We start from the raw sequence: 19,001 nt of genomic DNA on the forward strand, positions 1-19,001 counted from the left end.
TTTATTTTGCAAAAGAGGAGATAAAGTTCACAAACATGTTACAAAAACGATATGAGACTGGATCTACCATTCCTGGGACAAGAGTGAATCATATTTTCAAACCACTGAATGAAAAAAAGTTGCTGATAAAGTATGTTTCATCCTCTACTAAATTAATTCAAGTTCCTGTTGGAATTCAAAACACTGCCTCTAACACAATTAAAGAAGAAACATTTGTTGCAGCTATCTACAATAACCAGTGGTGGCTTGGAAAAATTCTAGAGATAAGTGAAGAACACAGAGATGCAAAAGTCAAGCTCATGAGTCCAAGTGGCCCGTCCTAAAGTTGTTCATGGCCACTTCACACTGATGTTTGCTGGATACCTTATGAAACCATTATAGTGACTTTGCTGCTCCTAGTGCAAGTACAAGTACTGGTCGTTTATGTACTTTTGAATCAGACATAGTATTGTCCATTGAAAACTTGTTTGAAAGAATGGATGCTTTTTAGAATTTTATGACTGTTTTATGAGAACTGATGATCATTTGTGACCACTAAGTAAGAGTCACAAAATGAAACGTGTATATTATTATTATTATTAATGTTCTTTCTGTTTTAAATGATTAAACAGAACAAACACCCATCTGATTTTTTATGTTGAAATGTATGACAACAGGAATCCTTTGAGACAAAATTTAAAATTGTGAAACTTGTGATTTTGACAAAGTCATGAAGTTTGTAATAAAAAAAAAAAGACTTTAATTGCAGATTTGCACATATTTATATGCACAGTTGCAGAATTTTTATAGTTTAGTGATATAGTTGGTACTTTTATCTTTCTAATGACACCAAATTGAAAAACATTGATTTATAAATAAGGGAGTTATAGTAGTTAAAAACTTTCAATCTACCCTGCGTACTTACACCAGATGGAGAAAATGCTATACATTTCAAAATGGCCCCCTGACTACAGTTTTGATCTAACAAATTCGAAAAAATTGTTTTATCACTTTGTATTTATGTAATTTCTTACGCCAAATTTTCACAAATGTCTATGGCATGATAGCAATGAGATTTCTTTAATTTAGTGAAATTAAATGAAATGAGCGCACTGTTATGAAAATGGTTGTCGAGGAATCTACCTACGCTATGGGGTGAAAGGTTTAGGACGCCCCTTGATAGATCAGGGGTGCACTACACACAGGAAGCAGCTACATGGGTAGCACAGTACTTGTGGTGTGCACATGTTTTTTTATTAGGTTCCTCCCCAAGAGAAACAAACTGTTGGCCTGAAAAATTAGCAGTTCATGACACTGATGTGATGTGGGTGTGCCAACTGTAAAAATTGTTAGTTCGCCTAAACAAATCATTCCAAAGGATTTAAATATGCTGAATCTCATGTTAGTAAATTGTCCAAGTGTCTTAGGAAGATCCCTGAGTTACTCTCCGAAATAAACAGTAGTAATGCCGATGTTGTATTAGGTACTGAAAGCTGGTTGAAACCAGACATAAATAACATTGAAATTTTGAACTCGGATTGGAAAATGTTTAGGAAGGATAGGAGGTGGTGTGTTCATAGCAGTTAAGCTGTTTAAACGCAATTGAGATCGATACTGGGTCGAACTGTAAAATAGTATGGATAAAGCTGTCAGTCAGACAAGGAGTGACCATTGTATTAGGATGTTGTTACAGACCACCAGCATCCGCAACAAATTTCGCAGAATGTTTCAGGGAAAGTCTTGAGTACCTAGGAAATGAATATCCAAATTATTCAATATTTATAGGTGGAGACTTTAATCTGGCATCCATTGACTGGGAATATTGTGTGTTTATCACAGGGGATAGAAGTAAAAACTTGTGTGCAGTTATTCTAGGAGTGCTCTCAACATAAAACCTTGAGCAATTGGTTAGAAAACCAACTCGAGATGGGGACATAATAGATATCTTGGCTACAAACAGATCTTTTTGAAGAAGTTACTAGAAGAAGGTATTAGTGACCATAATGTCGTCGTGGCTTCTATGCCTGTGGATGTTAGGGGAGGGGGGGGGACACAAAACCCCAAAGAAACAGCGAAAAGTTTTCTTGTTTGGGAAAGCAAATAAAAGTGTCATTAATGAATATCTTCATAGTCAGCTCCAAGCGTTCACCGCGGGACAAAGATTGAACTTCGTTGGTCGGAATTTAAAGTTATTGTCCACCACATGTTAGAGAAATATGTGCCTAGCAAAAAAATAGGGGAGGGAAAGGGTCCACTTTGGTTCAACAAAAATATTAGGAAGTTGCTGAGAAAGCAGAGAATTTTGCATAGTCGTTTTAAACATAGTCACTGCCCCACTGACAAACAGAAATTATGCAAAATGAAAGCAGCTGTCAAAAGGTTAATGAGAGATTCGTGTAACGAATTTGAAAGCAATATTTTATCTGCAGATTCTAAAAATAACACCAAAAGATTTTTGTCGTACGTAAAATCTATGAACACTACAAATAATTAAATACTTTCTCTTGCTGACAGTACAGGTAATGTAATGGATGATGACAAACAGAAGGCCGAAATTCTAAACCTCGCTTTCAAAAACTCGTTTACGGTAGAGGACTGCAGCACCATTCCCCCTTTCAATTATCAAACAAATGCAAGGATGGCTGGCATAGTGTTTGGTGTATTTGGGATTGTTAAACAGTTAAGATCCTTAGACACCAGGAAGGCATCTGGTCCAGACGGAATCCCCATAAGTTTTTTTGTTGACTATGCTACAAATACAGCACCATTCTTAACCATCATCAGATATCATTGGAACAGCAGAAAATTACACGGGAGTGGAAGAAGTCCCAGGTCATAACAATCTATAAAAAAGGTAGAAAATCAGATGCACATAATTACTGGCTAATTTCACTGACATCAGTTTGTTGTAGAATCATGGAACATATTTTGTGTTCAGACATAATAACCTTTCTAGACTTTGAGAAGCTCATCTGCAGAAACCAGCACAGTTTTAGGAAACAGCGGTCATGCGAGACACAGCTGGCCCTCCTTGTGCATGATAATACAGCAGGCTCTAGATATCGGCTCCCGGGTTGTAAGGCGAACTCTAGATTGCGGTTTATTGGTAGAATCCTGAGGCGATGCAGTCCATCAACAAAGGAAATTGCTTACAATACTTTATTTCGTCTAGTCTCTTGAAGTATTGTTGGTCTGTATGGGACCATTACCAGTTGGGTTGGATTCAAGATATTGAGACAGTCCCAAGAAGAGTGGCAAGATTCGTGACTTGTACATTTAGTCATCATGAGAGTGTTACAGATCTCATAGAAAGTTTGAAGTGGGACACACTTGCAGATAGATGACGTGCTAAACAGAAGGGGCTGCTCACTAGATTCCAAAATCTGACCTTCACCAAAGATGTAGAGCATATATTATTACCACCTATTTTCAAATCACACATCGATCACTGTTCAAAGATAAGGGAAATTAGAGCTCATATCGAGGTGTTCAGGCAGTCGTTTTTCCCTCGCGCAATCTGCGAGTGGAACCGGGGGTGATATGATTGACAAGAATAGTACCCTCCACCACACACTGCTCGGTGGCTAGTGGAGTATATGTGTAGGTGTAGATGTAAATTAAAGGATACCGCTGTGTCATTTGTCGCAGTTCAGTCATTAGTTATTTAAAATCAGCTGGTAGCAGAGTATCTTGCATTTCCGTCATATCTCATGGTGGCTGCTTCCAGCATTGCTGCACTTTACACATTAACAGTATTTGCGAAATAACTCACCATGCTTTTGTGCTGCTTATAACTGAACTTTAACTGGCAGCCAATGTGGCAACACTGTAGTGGCAAGTGACAGATCAAACTGTCAAGTAATTTTATTCAGACTTACTTCTGTTTTATGTTACGAGGACAACTTGATCTTTCATGACTACGTTTTATTTCGTATTTGTATTTTAAAATTTTGAACATAGCTGCTGTTCAGAAATGATGAATGTAAAGGAATGATTTCAGAAAGTCATCCAACCAGTTGCAGGAATAAAGCTTTAACAACTATGCTTGACCATGCTTTCAACAATTGTAAAATGATTTCTTCAGAAGTACTTGGAACTATTTGAGGATTTTTTACATCATAGTTAAAAAGAATTATCAAGGTGTAAAGGATGTACAATATCATTGGATAAAAATATAATAAACAAAAATGCCCTACATGTAAAATCACATATTGGCGACAACAGATTTCGGAATAAAGCAGCATAAAAGTCTTTACATTAAAATCTACATGGAATGGAAAGGCAGTGAAAATGGCCCATATGTGGCTGGCGTCGTGCAACAACTGAGAAAACTGTTACAGTGCACAAAGTACGAAACATCGGTAAGTGGAGTACCTGCACGAAAATAAAGCACCTAGGAAACAGGTAGAAAACAAACTATCAATCACCATGTTATATCGGAATCTGACTGAGAAAAATTTTGGGTAGAAAAGGGCAGGAAGATGGGAGGTAGGGAGGAGGAGAGGAATCTTTAAAGATGAATTATAACAGTAAAAAGGAGGATAAGTAGCAAGATAGAAAATATGTTACAAGAAAATTGAAATTTTTTGATGAGAATCGATTTAAAGTAGAGACCGCCAACAAACTGTAAGTTCTGCATTAACTGGTCTGAAATGCCACCTTAAAACCTTCAAGGAACTGTCAATTTGCAAGTTGCAGCTGATCATTTAACACTTTACCATTCCTATTGAGTGTTTGTTTAAAAATTTCCAGTTCTTTACATAAGTCTAATTGCCACCCTTTGACCTCCTTACACAAAATTAGGGTTTCTCCTGGATCTTTAAGGGACAGGGATCATTGATAGGGCATGGTCAGTAGTAGACTGAAAGAATGCAACCTTGTGTGCATGTGGATGGGCAAAATCACCTGGGATAATATCTGAAGAGGTATCTTTGTGGAAGATATTGAAGCTGAAGTTATTATCTACTGTTAAAGATAGATCATGAAAATTAAGCTCGCCGTTTTAGTTTCATACTTCTTTTTTGAAAGATTTTATCATGAAACATATTGAAAGTGCTTAATAACAAATCTTAATCATGGTCATATTTGTCAGTTTTGCCAACTTAACAACCAAGTTGCCATCTTCCAGCCCAACTTATCCCTTGTGGTATGGTACAGATGAGTCTCACTACAAAAAGAATTTAAAGTTGCTGTTGTGTGTATTTTGACACCTTATATTGATCTTTGACTGAAAGTAAAATTGTCACAGTATTTCTTAACTTTTCTTTGTAAAGGAAACAGAAGTGACATCTCTGCATACTGATAAAGCATAGAATCAAATTTGTGTGTGTTGGGAGTGCAATAAGATTGTGCTATGATAGTGGATGCTTCATACATTACTATTCTGTTGACCTACTTTTGTTATCTGCCTATTTCCATTTTATACTTTGGTTTATAAATCCCATACAATCATTTCATTTATACTTGCTGTGCAATAGGCACTGTTCCTAAAGAGAAATTTCCTGGTCAGTGTTGTGTGGGAATACATTCACCTTTAAAAAAAATCAAGTATTAGATTTTTGTAAAATTTGACATTTTTAATAATAGATTAATTAAGAAAATAAAAATTCATTTTAATTGGCTTACTGTATTAAAAATACGGGTCATTCCAAGTGAAGTGCCCTAGGCCTCCCAGGTCAATCATCTTCAATTTTGATAAATTTCATACATATCTACTTGAGGGCCCAACATGAACTTACGCCAAGTTTCAGGCTCCCCTGTAACTTGATTGTGGTGCTAAAGCCATTTTTGTGAAGACCAATTTTACCGCGAAAAAGTCGTGAAGAAATCTTCAAGTTTGGCATTTCACTGTTCCTAATGTAAAGAGCTAGACTCTTGCTTTTGAACAAGTCCTAGTAGAGATCCTTGAATAACACAGGAGCTATTGGATATAATTGATAAAAGGAGAAAATATAAAAATGTAACAAATGAAGCAGGCCAAAGGGAATACAAACAAGAGAGAGGGCAAATGTAAGAATTTAGGAAGATATTTCACGGGGAGGGGGAGGGGGGGGGGGGGAATAGCTACCGCCTGCAAGGAAAATTAAGAGGCCTTTGGAGAAAAGAGGAGCAGCCATATGAATGTAAAGTGCTTGGATTGAAATCAGCCTAAGCAAAGAAGGGAAAGCTGAAAGGTGGAAAGAGTATATAGAAGATCTATACAAGGGAAGTGAACTCAAAGGCAGTATTATAGAAAGAGATGAGGATGTAAATTAAGATGAGATAGGAGATACGATACCGCGAGAAGAATTTTCCAGAGCACTGAAAAACCCAAGTTAAGGCCCAGGAGTAGACGGCATTCTGGTAACTACTAACAGCCTCGGGAGAGCCAACCATTACAAAACACTTTTTCTGGTGTGCAAGATGTATGAGGCATGCAAAATACCCTCAGATTTCAAGAAGAATTTTCTAATTCCAATTTCAAAGAAAGGAGCTGCCGACAGGTGTGAAAATTGCCAAACTATCAATTTAGTAGGTCATGGATGCAATATACAAGGGCCGTTCAGAAAGTAACCTCCGGTTGATTTTAAAAAAATACACGAAGTTAAATAAAAATATTTTAATATATACATCTTACAACTACATCTTTGCACTATTTTTCTACATAGTCTCCATAGCGATTGAGGCACTTATCGTATCTCTTCACAAGCTTTGAAATTCCTTCTGCATAAAAATCACCCGCTTGTGCCTGGAGCCAGCCTGTGACCGCATCTTTGAGCTCTTCGTCGTCATCAAACCGTTGTGACCCGAGCCATTTCTTCAAATGCATGAAGAGGTGATAATCACTTGGCGCCAGGTCTGGGCTGTAAGGTGGATGGTTGATAACATCCCACTTGAAGGACTCAAGAAGGGCCGTTGTTCTGCGAGCAGACTGAGGACGGGCATTATCGTGCAAAAAAACGATACCGGAAGTCCGCATACCACGGCGTTTGTTCTGTATAGCCCGTCGTAACTTTTTTATTGTTTCACAGTACACGTCTTGATTAATGGTCATACCACGTTCCATGAATTCAACCAACAACACCCCTTTGGCATCCCAAAACACCGTTGCCATCAGTTTTCTGGCAGAAAAATCTTGCGAGGCTTTTCTTGGTTTGGTAGGCGAATTTGAATGTGCCCACATCTTTGATTGTTCTTTTGTGTCAGGGTTCACGTACTTAATCCAGGTTTCGTCACCGGTCACGATTCTGTTTAACAATGGTTCTCCTTCGTCCTCATAACGTGACAGAAAGTCTAATGCAGAGGCCATTCTTTGAGTTTTGTGGTGGTCGGTAAGAATTTTGGGCACCCATCGTGCACAGAACTTACGGTAACCCAATCTTGCTGTCACTATCTCGTACAAGAGTCTTAGAAATCTGTGGAAAACCAGTAGACAACTCCGTCTGAACGAGTTCGTCAGTCACCAATGATGGTCTACCACTCCTCTCTTCATCATGAACGTTTTCTCGTCCACTTTTAAATAAACGTACCCATTCACGGACAACTCCTTCACTCATAATTCTTGGTCCGTACACGGCACAAAGCTCACGATGAATAGCTGCTGCAGAATATCCTTTGGCTGTAAAAAACCTTATGACAGCACGCACTTCACATTTGGCGGGGTTTTCTATTGCAGCACACATTTCAAACTGCCACAAAAACTAAACTAGCGCAGGTACAACGTCCACTCGACCACGGCTTGATGCCGACTGACCTGTTGAGTGCGTGAACGCACAGATGGCGTCGCTACTCCCCCCACAACCCGCACTGTGACCGATCGGAGGTTACTTTCTGAACCGCCCTCGTATTAACACACATTCTTTACAGAAGAATGGAAAAAACTGGTAGAAGACGACCTTGGGGAAGATCACTTTGGATTCTAGAGAAATGTAGGAACACGCAAGGCAATACTGACCCTACAATGTACCTTTAGAACAACAGTTAATCCAAGACAACCTTAAGTGTATAGCATTTGTAGACTGTTTTTTTGCAATGTTGACTGGAAGACTCTTTCAAATTCTGAATGAATGTAGCTGGGGTAAAATAAGTGAAGTGAAAGGCTATTTGCGATTTGTACAGAACCCAGGTGGCAATTATAAGAGTTGAGGGGTGTGAAAGGAAAGCAGTGGTTGAGAAGGGAGTGAGACAGGGTTGTAGTCGTATCACCAATATCATTCATTACATTTAGCGAACAGCAAGGGAAGCAAAAGAAAAAATTGGAGTAGAAATTAAAGTTCAGGGAGAATAAATAAAAACTTTGAGGTTTGCCGATGGCATTGTAATTCCGTCAGACAGCAAATGACTTTTAAGAGCCAATGAAGAGAATGGACAGTATCTTGCAAAAAAGATGCAATGAATATCAACAGCAGCAAATCAAGGATATTAGAACTAAATGAGGTAATGCCGAGGAAATTACATTGATAAACAAGATTCTTAAAAGCTGAGGATGAATTTTACTTGGGCAGCAAAATAACAGATGATGGCCAAAGTATAGTATCAAATGTAGACTGGCAAAGGTAAGAAAAGCATTTCTGAAAAGAGAAATATGTTACAATGGAATACAGATGTAAGTGTTAGGCAGTCTTTTGTGAAGGTATGTTTCTTGAGTGTGGCCTTGTGTGGAACTGAAATGTGGATGATAACAGTTCAGATAAGAAAAGAATTTGAAATGTGGTTATACAAAAGAATGCTAAAGGCTAGATGGGTAGATCATGTAAGCAATGAAGTAGTACTGAATAGAACTAATGATAAAAGAAATGTGTGTCATAACTTGACTAAAAGAAGAGATCAGTTCATGGGACATATTGTTAAGACATCAAAGCATCGCCAATTTAATATTGGATGGACGAGAGTGTGTGTGTGTGTGTGTGTGTGTGTGTGTGTGTGTGTGTGTGTGTGTGTGTGGGGCGGGGGGGGGGGGGGTTTAAAACTGTAGTAAGCAGATTCAGAAGGCTGTAGGTGGCAGTAGTTATTTGGAGATGAAGGATAGAGTAGCATGGAGAGCTCGATCAAATCAGTCTTTGGACTGAAGACAACAACAGTGACTCGCTTGTGCTTCATAAGCGGATTCCAGTTTCACTCTCTGTGGTTCCATCTCAGATAGCCCCTTTCATATATATGTACTTTGTTTCCTAGCTAATGCACCACAATGAAGGCACTGTCAACTGACTTGGAAATGCTAAAATGAACAAAAACATTCAATATTCCTGCCAAAAACGTTAAGTTTTGATGAGAATTTGCTTGGACTTAGCAGTTTAAAGTCATTTGACTGCACTTGCAATCTCTGAGGAAATATTTTTGTAACCATTGCAAACCAATTGAGTACCTCACAGTGATAATTCAGTATTACATAGTCCACATATCTGTCGTGGTTTTTTTGAGATGTGAGCAAAAATCATCAAAGTCTGTGTCTGAAGCTATGTCTTCACATGAATTTTCTTGAAGATATCGTGACAGAATATGTGTTGACTCAAGTTATTGACGTACAGACTGTGAATGAAGATACTATACTTTTTGTTCTACCAAAATTAATTTTGTCTCCCTACAGAACTTTTTTAATTTGTCTGATATATCTACAAGATATGACATGTTAAGACATTGTAGTTTTCGTCACAAAGGATGGGGTCAGTAGACTGATGATACTTGTAGGTTCAACTTCTTATTTGTAGGCATATCACCTTCAATTGTAGAAGACAGTTTTACCAAGAATGCACTTATATCTTATTAACGACATAGTACAAATAATGATGCAATCTCTCAGTTACATTTTTAGCAACAGACAAATTTCTTCCATTAGATTGTCATTGTGATTAATGAACTGAATGCAAGCTAGCAGCAGACCTTGGTGTCTGTAGATGTTAATACATCATTTTGCTGTACAAATTTAGTATTCTTAAAGTGACTGGGAAGATTGTCTTCCATATCAAGGGCCCTCTTGCAAGTCCTTTTTGAAACTCATCACTCAAAGGAACTGACTTCATGATGACTTGCATTGGGCCACAGCATTGTACTGTGTGGGTAATAAGAGATATCTCACATTTAACTGTTAGTAAACGGACTTTTAATGCAACCTAGAGGCTTTTGTCTGTGCTGAGAGTGAGTTTTCCAAATAATGTGCCTACACTGCTGTTCCTCCAACTTTCTTTTAAAGTTTGGAAAATTTTTTTTGTTAGTACTGATGATTTGTTGCTGCAAAACGTGCTGTCCTTTCCAAGTCTGTTTGGGGAATTTCCTTGTGTAATTTTTGCACAAGTTTACACTTGCCCAGTTTGCGTGCAGTACGAGCCCCTGAGACAGACCATCTGCTGACATTACAGCAGTTGTGGAAATTCGGCTATTAATTCTTAATGGAATTGTAAGTAAAAAAAACATTTTCATATTACTGGTCTTCAAGTTGTTCTGGTCTCACTTTTAAATTAACTGGTAATTAGAATTATTTGTTAATGATGTTGTATTAAGCTGTCATGTATTATTTAATGTAGGAAATTGAATTCCCTTCCATTTTAACCAGTTAGTAATGAAAAGAATAATTGCCAAAGTAAACTTGAAGACCCCCCCATGCCCAAGTGTCGCTTCTGCCACCATCCTTTTCCTTCAGCCATCATCTCAAGAAATGAGAAAGTCTCCAGGACATAATGCCCATGTTGCAAACCACTGCTGTAGAGCATGTTCAGCAATTGAATTTTGGGTGTCTCCAGATTGGGTTTTTTTCCGTGTCTGTATGTACTCAGCCAATTTAGTGGTGGTAATTCCTATGTATAAAGCTCTACAGTGGATACAGGTGTCACATGTAGTGGACAAAGACCATTTCATCATGGCGGAAGGATTTAAATCTGGTCTTGGATACCTTGGCGTACAATACACTTCCTGTCAACCCCATTCCTTCCAGCCAGACAGAGCTGCAGAAAATTTTAAAAGCCCTGGCCCTCTCAAAACTGCCTTATAGAACATATACCTCCTGACTCAAGGACTCCTACCTTCAGTCTGCTACCAAAATACACAAAAACAACCAGCACAGCCATACCACTGTAGCAGGCTTTATATCCCGAACTAAATATATCTCAATCCTGAAAGACCAGCACCTCTGCTGCATCATGCAATGTGTCTCATTCTACATAATAACCACTCCTTGGAAGTTTCCAACCCATTCCATTCCCTCTCATACTTGGAACACTCCTTGTCATAATTAATGGGACCTCACCTCACATCCACTTCCTGCATACAGCCCTAGAACAGAACCTCTCCCAATGTCCATTTGATGGTCTCCCTAAAACCTCATCACCACCCTAGCCATTTTTAAGGATAACTACTTCACATATGAGGGCTGGACATACAGATAAATCAATGTGATGCTGTGAGAACTAGGATATCTTGTTCCATGCCAACTTTTTTATAGGCCATGTGGAAGAGGCAGTCATAAATACACAGAAAGCTGGTTCGTATTATTGACAACATCTTTGTGGTCAGGACTGGTGGTGGTGGTGATCATGATCTCTGCTTACCTAAATAACTTAATTCTTTTTCATATTTATCAAATCCAAAAACTCTTCCAAGACATTAACCTCCATCTCGTGGAGAATCACTGACAAACCTTAGTTCATACAAAACCAGCAAATAAGATACAATAACAGCTGTTACTGCTGTCCTCCCTTCCATCTCTAACACTCATTTCCATAGTGTGTATTGCCCACCTGTTTCGTCCTCTTGCAATTTAAGTTACCTTCTTGTATTTATTTCCTCATAATTTGTTATAGTGCTGCTTGGTGTGATCCAGCAGTAACTTTAGGGTAAATCACAAAGTCCAGTGTCGATGTAATACTCTGTACTGGTCATCTAGACAAGAACCTACAGAATGATATGGAAACTAAAAATGGTCATCAAGCATTGTGCGCAACAGCAGCCGTATAAGAAAAAATGCTGATTAATATAGCTCTTATTTATCACTGGTTGAATGTTGTTAATTAAATGGCTTCTTAGTTCATTTACCACTGTAAATGAATCTGTGTTTATTAGACAATATATCCAGATCAGCTATAGAAATTTTAAATTGGACTCTGCATAACACCATAGAATATTGTAAAACATACAAGTAGCATAAAATAAGTCTTTGTTGACACACCCAGCTTTCGACAGCAACATAAAAAAGATATTTAAAAAAATTCTAAGTATGAATTTTTTCCTTCAGTGTCCTAATCTTTGATTTATGCAATCCTTCATCCATATGTAGAATGTAGAAAGGTGATTGATTATAACTTTATTTCTTTACCAGTTAAAATGAAACACCAACACAGAAAACACATCTAAATAACTGCACACAATTTCAATGTTAAATCTTCATTTCTCAAATTATAGTTTAGGTTGCTGGCCAAAACCTAACAGATGATGTGACGAACACTGTTATTATGATTTAAAAACGTAGAATTCAAGAAACTATCTCCTTTGTAAAACTAAAAATGTTTGTAGCTCCTTTTTTGGACTTTCTAAACAGCTTTCTTCATTTTACCCAATATTTTTTTTCCCAATATAAAACAAGTTATGGAAATTTCAGGATCAACACTATTTCTAACTTACAACAATTAGCAATTTTTATTTATTTATTTAAATCTTTTTCCCTATGCCTCTTGTACTGATGCGATTCTTTCTGACTAGTACATTTCTAGACCATGTTTAACCTCATGAATAAATTATAAACCTTCAAATAATTAGTACACACAATTACAATGTCATTTTAATGTTCACATACCTTCTCTATGAACAAGCCAAGTATAACAATCACAAAAGGAAGCTAGAGAGCATTTTACATTATTAAATCTACATTTTGCATTAGAAAAAAATGCATTTTATTTATTATTCACATTTATGATCTAGCTTATTCCATATCCGATAGATAATACAGAAAATGTACATCATTTATGATGTTAGGAAGTGTTTCCTGTTATTATTAATATTATTATTATCATGTTTTGCCAAGCACTGATGGAAAATTCATTTAACGTCACACATTAGTCTTCCAGGATTTAGGTAATAACTTTTGTTTTCTTCAGTGGGTTGTACCCCCTAACATGCTGACATTTGTTCGACTACGTGGTAAACAGTCCTCTCACTTTCTGCAGTGAATTCCAGTTGTTGGCATCATTAGTGGCACTAGAATCTCTTAATCCATAATTTGCTTGACCAGAGGCAGGTTCATCATCATCCTCGTCATATCATCATCTTGGACAGTTCCCCGGCTGGGTCTGTCTGGAACATAGGCCTCTCCATCGTCTTCTGTCTTGCCACCAACTCTCCATCTTCACCTAGGTCCAGTCTTCTCCAGAGGCAGGTTATAGAAGTAAATTATATTTATATGAGAGTGTAGTCTTACATTCTTTATATTTTACAAAACTCAGCGAAACATAAACATGTAACTTTTTTTCATTTAATGTTCTGTCCTTGGGCCCGTACATTGTGCACAGATATGTGTCCTGCAACATTGTGATACTGTAAAGGAAACCAAAAATTTTAGAGGAAAACATTGATCGCACACAAGTGATAGGCAAGTAATACATCTGCTGGCAGTATTTTGTGTTAAGTTTATTTCAGATAGTATGTTATACGCTGCTAAAGCTGTAACAAGTGTAATTAATTTTCTAGATTTTGGTTCTTTGCATTGATACTTATCTTTTCAGTTGAGCTTCTTGAATAAAGTGATGATTTCATTCAAGTCATCTTTTGGCTTTCTGTTCTGTATTCATGTCCGTTTTTGGCTTTCTGTATTGGTGTTTGATTTTGGATTTGTGTGGTTGTGTCCCTTTTTGGCTTTCTGTATTGGTATCATTATTTGGCTTCCCGTAATTGTATGAGTCTTTTAAATTGTGGTATTTTCAATATCAGTCACAGTTGGTTTGTGGTTACTTTTTTTTGAAACTAATGTTGTATTTTCTGTGTTTTTTTGGTTTTATATTTTACTCTTATGATTTTGTGGTTTTTTAGATTTTAGTTTGGCTGAAAACCCCGTTTCCCGCAGTTGTTTGGAAGCATCGATCTTTGCTATTAAGAGTTGGTAGACTTTGGTATTTGATGTTTATATTTCTTTGCTTTGGCAGTGTGTGGTGTTGTTGTTTGCTATCTTGAAATCATTTTTTGTTGCATCTTAGGGTTTGGCATGACATCATTCATCAAAGCCAAGGGTGGCGTCAAACACTCCTGTTTATCCTTAATTTTATATTTAGCTGTCCTGATGTACACGTTACAGGCACCACCTTAATTCCTGCACACTTTCAGCAACCACAACTATGTCATCAGTATACTGCATCATGCTGATTTTCTGCCCATGACAAACAAGTCCCACATTGAGGTAGCACTTTACTTGCTTTATTGCATCTTCAGTATACAAATAATGTATCATTTGTCACAATGAGCAATCCTGCCTTAGATCTTTAACCCCCTGCCATACTTTGACTAGTAGCACCCGTGATAACAATTTTGGTCCAAATGTGAATATCTCAAGTCAGACTTGTGGCAACAAATGTAGACCAAAAATAAACATCGTGAGTCACACTCGGGGAAATGAAATTGTCCTGACATAAACATTGTGAGTCTAACTCGTGAGACACACACTTGTCAGTTACAGTCTTGGTTTAGTTCTTACCATTACACCATTAGAACTGGAAGAGAAATTTATTAAATCCATATATAATGTTAAGAGAGAGGCATTTACATGGATGTAGTGATGATAGTGATGTGATTAAACAAAATAGAAAGCATACAAAACATTTTAATTATAGAGGACAATTGTGAAAAGGAAAATTCAATACCTAATTCATGTGTTATCATGGATTTGGCAGGATGTGTAAAATGCCAATCATTTGAAATTATTTGGAGGATTGTTGCATTAAAGCAACTGTTTCTAATCATCAGTGTCAACACTCGGGATTAGTAGAACGTTTTGCTATTATGTTTGATGAGTCAGCTTTCAGTTTTCCCATCCAGTCTTCAGTGAAATAATTTTGAGTATTTTTGACACATGCAATACTAAGTTGATAGATGTAGTGATTATCATTCTTTCTGATTTTATGTTGTTCGTAAGTGTTATAATTACATTATTTTAAAATCGGATGACACCAAGTTGCGTTAAATTTCATCTTGAATTTTGTATGGTTCTTGTTCTGCCATTTGCCCTGGTGCCTATAAGAATTCTACTGTCAGAGCTTGTGCCAAGATTTTTGAAATCAAAAATAAATATTGTATCATGCCCCGAAATTATCTTTTTCATCTCTAATCGCTGTTCTCCTTGCTTGCAACATGCTTCCCAAAATGATTGCTCATTAGTATGTGTGTAGGATCTATGTCACCTTGTTTTCATTATTTTATTTACCTCGTGACATCTTTACTTCATCCGTTCTTCATTAGCTTATTTACATTTTTAGTTAATTTCATTTCTGAAGGACCTATATTGTTGGTGTTCACTTCCAACATCCTTACTTTTTTTGTACCTCATGTGTTAACTATGAGTGCTTCTTTTCTGACTTTAAAGAACCTAGTACATTTTCTGCTGTGTTTATTGCACCTCTTTTAAGCCCATTCCATCAATTTTCCACACTAGTAACTCTGAAGTGTTATTTCTTGTCACATATTCTTTAAAATCAGTCTGGGTTTTTAGTTCCTTCAATTTGTTTAGGTTCCAATGGTTTAGATTTAGAGTTTCAGTGGGCATTGTTTTAGTAGTATGTTACGTTGACTATAAGTTTCACTGCATGAACTTCATTCCTATGTGTTTTATCAGAATGTAGTCAATCCGACATCTCATTTGGTACTTTTTCTTAAGTCATTTGCTTTCAATAATATATTTTCTTCTTCTTTCAGATTTGGTGAACATCGTGGTTCCTATTGTACCTTGGCATCATTCAATGGAAAGGAGAATCTGGTAAACATGGAACTGTTGGAGAAGATGGGAACAGTTGAAAATGAATCAAGAAAAGAGGTATGAATGCTTTTCCAGTATTTATAAAGCCACTAGTGGTGGTAATATTTGGACACAAAATCAAAGTGTGTTTCGAAACTTTTAAATTCTATGTATTTAAATTTTGAACTTAAGCAGAATAAACCTGTCATCAATAAGTTATATAAGTGGTGCTTGGGAGGAACAGAAAACCAATATAAATTAAGTATTGGTTCGCAACCAGACACAGGAAGCTGGAAATTGACAGTAAAGAATAATATTGTCGATTTTTAAGGAAATAGCTTTCATTGATACATAATCAGAGATTAATGACTCATATTTGATTCACATAGTCTCTGACGAAAAATTATATCATCCAGGTGGTGAGCCTTTTTTCAATACTATTTTTAACTTGTTCGCAGAAGTTACTTGTAACCTTAGCAAACAGGATTTGATCACTAAAACCCAGCTCTTTTTTAATGATGTCTTTCAACTCCACTAAACTATAAGATTTGTTAAAATATACACTCTCAGACAACTGCCACAAGAAAGTTCACAAGAAAGTTGCAAATGGATGGTGATCTTGGCGACCATGCCTTATCTCTAAAATTAAAAATGAGGTGTCCAGGGAAAATGTTCCTCCCAACTGCCAGTGATGCATTTGCAGTGTGAAATGGTGCAATGTCCTGTTGAAAATAAAAACCCTGTGTATTAATCCTTTGTCTCTGCAATTCTGGCAGAATGAAGATTATGCACACATGTTGAACACATTTTGAGTTTACTGTCGCTGTCGTGCCGTCCTCAAAAGTATGACGCTCTATTACACTAACATTAGTTACAGCATACCAGTCACACATGGGATGAAGCTGTCTTGTATGAACTACACAAGACTCTTCAAGGGCCCAAAAGTGATACATCTCATCATTAGCCAGTGTGTATGTTGACATCTGGATCATCTTGGGCTTCTGATGATTTCCTCTCCCACAATGTCACTGTTTTCGTGTGTCCTCACTTTTTAATTTTAGGGCACTACAACTTCTTTGTAATGTTTCCCATTCTGAAAGCTGTAAACTGTCTTCAGATTGTATTGTGACTTGGAGCTGTGTAGTTAAGAAGACAATAAAGTAGTCACTGTGTTAAAATGCCATTCTACCTTTATGGAAACATTACTATCATATGTGACCATGCAGTGTTCTGTTATCTACTGTTCCATTAGTCGTTGGCAGTCGCAAAGTGGCTGACATACATGCAGTCTCCCGTCCCCCAGTAAGAGTAGTGTAAAAAATGTCCATTACCCATAAGTCACTGTGTGTGTGTGTGTGTGTGTGTGTGTGTGTGTGTGTGTGTGTGTGTGTGTGTGTGTGTGTGTGTGTTTGTGTGTGTATGGGGGGGGGGGGCAGTTACTGGCGGAAACATTGTTGTAGCCATTTGCTTAATAGCATGTTGGTCCACCATTGGAATGCAATACAGCAGCGATTCTGCATGGCATAGATTCAGCAACGTCCCATTAGGCCTCCATAGATATATGGCACCGAATGTCCAATCACAGGGAACGCAATACTCGTAAATTATGAGCAAATGGTTAATTTTCGTAGAGCTAGTATAGCTCGTGCAGGATATGGTGGCAGATGCGCAGTGACCAGTTTACGTCCAAAGTGCTAGACGAGTTCATTTGTTTGTTCAGAAGGGGAGGCTGATAAGCATTTTCCACCTTTTGGCCGGTCAGCTATGATAGAATTGAGGCGTGCACCATACAGTCTTTATCAAACCATTTTACAGAAACTATTTGGTAAAAAAAATAATTTTTGCTTAACTTACAGCTTTATATGTCAGGTTCTTGATGATGTGCCCATCATTTCGTTAATGGTCATAGTCAGTGTGATATTTACGTGAAAATAAGACACTCCGTGAAATTCGGAAAAGTGTGCAATGAAAAGTAGAGGTCACTATGATTTTGTGTTTGGTGTATATTACATAATATGTTGATGTATGTGAAATTTAGCTAACATATTGAATTTTAGTATTTTAAACATAGCTGCACAACAGCAACGGTTCCACGTAATAAAATTATAAACAGCCGACCAGTTGCAATGGATAAAGAATTCTTTACCTAGGTTTCAACAAATTTAAATTTGTCTTCTTCAGAAGGTGGCCTAAGGACAATGAACATCATAGCTTACGTTAGAAAGGTATGAAACTTAAGTCAAGAATAGATTTTAACATAAATTAGTCCTTACTGATGTAAAATTGTAAGTACCAGTCGTCGTTCTCATATTTCTGTAATGCTAGAGCTCCCTAATTTATGTTAAAATCTATTCTTGACTTAAGTTTCATACCTTTCTAATGTAAGCTATGATGTTCATTGTCCTTAGGCCACCTTCTGAAGAAGACAAATTTAAATTTGTGGAAACCTAGGTAAAGAATTCTTTATCCATTGCAACTGGTCGGCTGTTTATAATTTTATTATATTGAATTTTCGTTTAGCCCTGGGTAGAGGCATCTCACCAATCTCGAGAAAATTGATTGGATATAGCACTCTCATTTGTGATCACGCAACGCCAGCAATAAAGCCAGAGTAAAATATCCACATCATTCCTCATATTTCATTAACTGTTTCAGATATCAAAATGAGAATTTGGCAAATAACACGCAGTGAGGATAGTATTTTACCATACCATTATTGTGTAAAATATCATAATTACTGATTTTTTCAGTGAAAGAATGAATTCTTAGGGCCATCAATAGCTGGTGAAACAAGAAATGCTATGGCCTTTGGAACAACATATGTAAAGACATTACATGGTTTCTTGTACCAAGAAAGACATTACATGGTTTCTTGTACCAAGAAAGACATTACATGGTTTCTTGTACCAAGGATGTGCATTTTCATAAGCTACTGACTATACTTTTCCTTAGTTTCTCACTTAATAAACCACTATTTCAGAACTCTCTTGCAGTTATGTCTGCACAAGTTAGTGATGTGAGATATTGTAAACTCTCAGTGTTTTGGCAAAAGAAGCAAATTTTGACATGGCAACCAGAGAAATGTGTAAGTTTCACTCAAAACTCGCCACTTATGACGTCT

General features: G+C 37.0%; 1 protein-coding gene across 4 annotated transcripts in view; it reads left to right on the forward strand.

Moving 5' to 3' along the window:
- Positions 1-19,001, forward strand: part of LOC126162342 (protein BTG1-like) — a 68,783-nt gene that overhangs the window by 15,889 nt on the left and 33,893 nt on the right. For all 4 annotated transcript variants that reach the window (XM_049918784.1, XM_049918785.1, XM_049918786.1 and 1 more), the window contains exon 3: positions 15,841-15,958. In XM_049918784.1, the coding sequence (XP_049774741.1) occupies positions 15,841-15,958 (118 nt within the window). The remainder of the gene's footprint in view (positions 1-15,840; positions 15,959-19,001) is intronic.

Source organism: Schistocerca cancellata, chromosome 2 (genome assembly GCF_023864275.1).
Source record: "Schistocerca cancellata isolate TAMUIC-IGC-003103 chromosome 2, iqSchCanc2.1, whole genome shotgun sequence".
In the NCBI taxonomy this organism is placed as follows: domain Eukaryota; kingdom Metazoa; phylum Arthropoda; class Insecta; order Orthoptera; family Acrididae; genus Schistocerca; species Schistocerca cancellata.